Source organism: Corythoichthys intestinalis, chromosome 16 (assembly GCF_030265065.1).
Source record: "Corythoichthys intestinalis isolate RoL2023-P3 chromosome 16, ASM3026506v1, whole genome shotgun sequence".
Classification (NCBI taxonomy): domain Eukaryota; kingdom Metazoa; phylum Chordata; class Actinopteri; order Syngnathiformes; family Syngnathidae; genus Corythoichthys; species Corythoichthys intestinalis.
The window spans coordinates 41,187,219-41,193,309 of NC_080410.1; the positions used below are offsets into that span (position 1 = coordinate 41,187,219).

The 6,091-nt window shown below is 42.8% G+C and overlaps 1 protein-coding gene across 1 annotated transcript; it reads right to left on the bottom strand.

The window, feature by feature from the left end:
* Positions 1-2,228: 2,228 nt before the first annotated feature.
* On the bottom strand, positions 2,229-5,236 carry fzd2 (frizzled class receptor 2). The gene has a single exon (XM_057861433.1). The coding sequence runs from the start codon at positions 5,044-5,046 to the stop codon at positions 3,412-3,414; it is 1,635 nt and encodes a 544-aa protein (XP_057717416.1). The 5' UTR covers positions 5,047-5,236; the 3' UTR covers positions 2,229-3,411.
* Between the last annotated feature and the right edge of the window lie 855 nt (positions 5,237-6,091).

Consider the following 6,091-nt stretch of genomic DNA (forward strand, 5'->3'; position numbering starts at 1 on the left):
AAAAGTGAGATAATTTGCCGGATGACAAAAAATGACATCTGTAATAAGTGTTGATTAATGCTCAGGGCAGTGTCATGTCATAATTATGATGGTCTTATGACAGTCTTATGGCGCCACTGTAAAATCAAGTGTGACCAAATACTATAACTACCAATTAATGAAACAACTGCAACAGTAACTGCAGAAATAATAAGCACAGAACATGAATTATGATCATTATTTACATTTGTAGCGCTGCAATGCAATCTAGGAGGGATGCTGGATGACAACCGTATTGACAGCAGGTGGCAACAGAGAATGATTGTCTCCCCCAAGCTCCAGTGATGGCCAAATGAAGCTTCTTGAAGCAATGAAACTTTGCAGCCAATTGGTTCTCAAAGCTTCATGGTGGTTCATTTGGTCTTATGACAGTTTTATGGCGCCACTGTCAAAGTGTAACCAAATACCATAGCTAGCAATTAATGAAACAACTGTAAAAGTAACTGAAGAAGTAATTAGGACATAACATAAATGTTGTTATTTACATCTGTAGCGCTGCAATGCATGCTAGGAGGCATGTTGGATGACAACAGTGTTGGCAGCAGTGGTTGACCGTTTCCCCCAAGGTAGCAGTGATGGCCAAATGAAGCTTCTTGAAGCAATTTGGTGTCATCATCGAAGCTTTGAGAAGCAATTGGTTGCAAAGCTTCATAGTGGTTCATTTGGTCTTATGACAGTTTTATGGTGCCACTGTCAAACTGTTACAAAATACCAGAGCTACCAATTAATGAAACAACTGGAACAGTAACTGAAGAAGTAATTAGGACGTAACTAGAAATGCCCAGATCGATCGGGTCCGATCACGTCATTTTCAAAGTATCGGAATCGGCAAAAAAATATCGGACATGCCTTTTTTTTAATATATATATATTTTTTAATTAAATCGTTTTCTAATTGTATTTAATGTTATAGACATAATATGTTACACTCATCCAGTCTTTAGTTTAGGCTTAAGGTAGGGGGTTATCAAATTTATCCCGTTAACGGCGGTAATTAATTTTTTTACAAATTTATCACGTTAAAATATTTAACGCAATTAACGCATGCACTGGACGACCCACTCACGCATTGTCACATTCAATCTGTAATGGCGCCGTTTTACCTATATATAGAGCTAAAAGGCAGCGTATAATGAGTAGTGAATTTTGGCAGCCTTTGGAGCATTTTTTAATTGGCTAAAGCCTTACAACCCCTCTCCCTATGATTAAAAATATCGTGGGAAGCAATGTGGGGAAGAAAGGTAGTAATTGATCTTTTTCTTAACACCCTATGTTATTTCCCAACGCAGAGAAGATATATCAATTGGTACCACTACGCACAGTCATGGGTGCACTTCCCATCATGCATTTGGGCACAACAGTTAAATGGCTACAGTATCATTTACTGAAAGCTCAACAAATACACTAGATGGCAATATTTAGTCACAATATACAAAGTCACATTTATCCTTTAAGAATTACAAGTCTTTCTATCAGTGGATCCCTCTCACAGGAAGTTAATAATGTAAATGCCATCTTGAGGATTTATTGTCATAATAAACAAATACAGTACTTATGTACTGTATATATTCGTCTGAGTTTTATTCATTTTTTTCTTAATGCATTGCCAGAATTTATATGATCGGGAAAAATTATCGGGAATGATTGGAATTGAATCGGGAGCAAAAAAAAAAAAGCAATCGGATCGGGAAATATCGGGATCGGCAGATACTCAAACTAAAACAATCGGGAGCAAACAAACATGATCGGAACAACCCTAGACGTAACATAAATGTTGTTATTTACATCTGTAGCGCTGCAGTGCATGCTAGGAGGCATGTTGGATGACAACAGTGTCGGCAGCAGTGGTTGACAGTCTCCCCCAAGGTAGCACTGATGGCCAAATGAAACTTCTTGAAGCAATGAAGCTTTGCAACCAATTGGTTCTCAAAGTTTCATTGTGGTTCATTTGGTCTTATGATGCCGCTGTCAAATAATGTGTTCCCGGTTAATATCTTTTGATGTAAATGAGGACGGCTGCGACTTATAGTCCAGTCCGGCTTATCTATGAGCAAATGCCGTTTTCATGACAAATTTGGTGGGTGGCGCCTTGTAGTACGAAAATGGCAGTTTACGTGGCTTTTGTCAAATCACTACAGAACATATTATAGAGAAATGAACTACATGAACCATGCAGCTTGACTAGTCGTTTTTTAATCTCAATTTTTGGACTCAACACATTTTGGTTCAACGCCATCCTGGAGAATTTAGTAGGAAATTGTTTAAAAACACATAAAAAAGACTGCAGGTGTTCCACAAATTTGGCTAACACGATGCACGGTTTTGTGCAAATTCCTAATAAATTTCCACAACATTGGTATTTCTTGAACATCAACAGAAAAATTGACATTTCTCAAATGTATACAAACAAGTGACAAGAACCCGCTTTACAACAGCCCAGTTTGGTTAGCAAAACTGCAATTATCGTCTCAACAATTTACTGAAAATGTCCCAAACAATGAAGGATTGTTCATTTTGGTGTGATCTAATCTTGAAGTGGTGCACAGCACACTGATGTTTATATTTTGTACAGTTCAGCTGCTAGGCATAACGCTATTCCACTAGCCCGCAGAGGCAAGTTGTGCCACGTTCAATGTCCGCCTGACATTGTGCCGCTGAATGATGCTTCCTGTCTGCCCGCATTTTAAATACTAGATGATATCTCCAATCAGGGTTGTTGTTCTATTTTGAGAAGAACAACCTCCCAGGATGTAAGGGGAATTAAAAAGGAGAAAATAGAAAAGCATGCATGACATGAAGTGATTTATATCTGCATCATTCAGAAAAATAGCATGAGCTCATTTATGTTAGTTGTATTACTACACAAGAATATTTAGTAGCTTCCATATAAAGTGACTACATACAGAAATGATGTAAAGTGGGTCATTTTTACATTCTGTTGACAAACAAAACTTGAAATTCTTACAAGGATTTTTTTTTTATGGCAAAAAAAAAAAAAACGGATCTATTTGGCTTTGTCGCAGTGCAAAAGAGAAGCAGGTACGCTGACAGTAAAGAAGTAGTATTTCTTAAATACAAATATATAATTTCATGTTTTTACAAATATTATTTACACTTGGGTTTAATTACATGTGAAATGCTCATTGCGCTCCAGTCTTGGAAGGAGGAACAAGAGGTAAGCATTTCAGCATATGGCGACATTGGCCATGTTTGGTGTGTGTTTTGTTCAATCAGGCTGTCCTGTTCTGGCCTTGTTCACTATTTGGTCAAAACCCAAACGCTTTTTAGCTTCGTGTCCAGGGATCCCGAAGAACGCAGCCGCCATTACAAGCACAAATCAGTCTGTCCGAAAGCTCGCGGCGAGCCCTTCATCCTACACGGTGGTCTCTCCGTGTTTGCCGTTTGTCAGCCTGGTGTAAAACTTGTGCCAAGAGTGCAGAGTTTTCCCGGACCAGATCCAGAAACCGGAGGTGATGCCCACAATGAGCGTCATCAGATATTTGATCATGTAGACGGTGAAGTCGGGCGTCATGCGAGGCCCCGTCTGCGCCGGACAAGGGATGGCAAGGCTCCTACAGCTGTGGCTGATCCAGCTGCGCTCCCAGTGCGGGCGGAAGGCCTGCTCGTAGAAGAAGCAGGCGATGACAATAGTGGCGGGCACTGTGTAGAGCACGCTGAAGACGCCGATGCGCACCATGAGGCGCTCTAGCTTCTCCGTCTTGGTGCCGTCGTGCTTCATGATGGTGCGGATGCGGAAGAGCGAGACGAAGCCGGCTAGGAGGAAGGAAGTTCCGATGAAGAGGTAGATGAAGAGCGGCGCCAGGACGAAACCTCGCAGGGGGTCCAGGTTGCTGAGGCTGACGAAACACACGCCGCTCAGCACATCGCCCTCAATCTGACCGATGGCCAGGATGCTAATAGTTTTGACGGCCGGCACCGCCCAGGCCGCCAGGTGGAAGTATTGGGAGTGGGCCTCGATGGCTTCGTGGCCCCACTTCATCCCCGCTGCCAGGAACCAGGTCAGCGACAGGATGACCCACCAGATAGAGCTGGCCATGCTGAAAAAGTAGAGCATCATAAAAAGGATGGTGCAGCCTTCCTTCTTGGTGCCCTGCACGATAGTTTTGTAGCCGTCTGGGTTAAAGCTCTCGTTGCACACCACTTTGTCGCCTAGGAAGAACCCTGCGATATAAGCGATGGAGACCATGGTGTAGCAGCCCGACAGGAAGATGATGGGCCTCTCGGGGTACCTGAATCGCTGCATGTCCACTAAATATGTGGTGACCGTGAATAACGTGGACGCGCAGCACAGGACCGACCAGACGAGAATCCAGATGCGTGAGAAGTGGATCTCCTTGTCGGTGAAAAACATGTACCCGCCGCCCCGGGCAGGTTCGCACGGGGCGGCGCAGTCCTTCTCCTCCAGAAACATGTAGTTCAAGTAAGGGGGAACCACCAGCGCAGCGGGGCAACGAAAGGGCTTGTCCAGACCGGACACTACTGACACGTCCTGGGTGCCAGGTATGGACAAGGGCGGGACAGTGGCGGCGGATGAGTCGTTCTGTCCCACGCAAATCTGACCGTCACCCAGCACGGGGAAGTTCTCGCAGCGGAGTCGGTCAGGCCACTGGAAGCCGAACTTGTTCATGAGGGCCTCGCAACCCTGCTTGGCCCTTTCACAGATGGACCTGCAAGGCGGGATGGCCTTCTCCAGGACTGTGCAAACTGGTGCGTACATGGAGCAGAGGAAGAATTTCAACTCCGGGGAGCACTGTACCTTCACCAATGGGTAGAACTGGTGGACTTCCAACCCTGCGTCCTCTTGGTTGTAGTGACCAACCAAGTTGGGCATGATGGTTTGGTTGTAGGCAATATCTGTGCACAAAGGTATGGAGATTGGTTGGCAAAATCCATGCTCCGGGATGACAATTCCGTTGTCTCCTTGATACTGAGCTGTTGTCACCAAAGGGAAAAAGAAAAGGACCAACCAAGTCCTACTAAAAAACATCTTGCCAAGTTTGAAGAAAGCAGCTTTAGCCAGAGAAGTCAATCAAAAGTGTGTTGGGCGTGCCGCGAGTGGCAGGCTCAAATGAAATAAAAAGTTGAGGAGTCTGATCATTCAACACGAGCGTCGTCGTCTTTGTGTTTGCTCTTCGCTTGGAAGCTGCTGGCTAACTTTTTCTTTTGCCCAACTTCAATTCTCTTCTCTCACTCTGTCCAGCCACTTTTACAGTGAAGCAAAAACATCCGGCGAGTACTATCAAAATAAAAGCGTCACATTCGCCCTCGCGTATGTGGGTATATACACAAAGAAAAATAAGATTTGCTATTACTACTGTTGCTTGTGAAATGATTGCGATAATTATACTCACTCGTGCAGAAAAAATGAGACAGCTGCGCTAACGTTTCAAGACTTCGACAAAGTTTATTAAATTTATTTTGAAGGGAATTACAAGAACTGGATTTTTTTCTTGTCATACTTGACGAAACAGCTGGATTGCGTGGCCCAACCAGACCTACGAGTTTGCCTGTGCCTGAATGAAGAGCACCAGGTCCCCATCTAGTGTTCACATCATGTTCACAGGCCACGTCATGAAAAGCTATTAAAAGCGATTAAAAAAAATACCGAGGTTAAAATTACATTTTTTGAAATTACATACACACACAAAAACTATTTTAAGTACATTATTGTAACGTTACCTCACGTGTTATTACGGAATTCAACTGTTATTTAAAAACAACTGAGTTATTTCCATATTAAAATAAGGAAATGTTTGGTTAATAACGCTTAAATCTCGAACGTCATGGCGCCTTCCCATTTTCTGCTACGCCAATCATCATATGGATACAATTAATCATGTAAATACTTTGTTCCTTGGTACGGATTAATTAAATAAATTATTCTACAGCAAATAAAAATTGATATTGCATACAGTAACATGATATGTCATCTTCCAAATGAAAAAAATAGGGCTACATTAGCTAAAAATTATTAATTATCTTCAAAATAGGGCGTGATCAATTCCCGTTGCTATGGTCTTCCATTGTCTGCT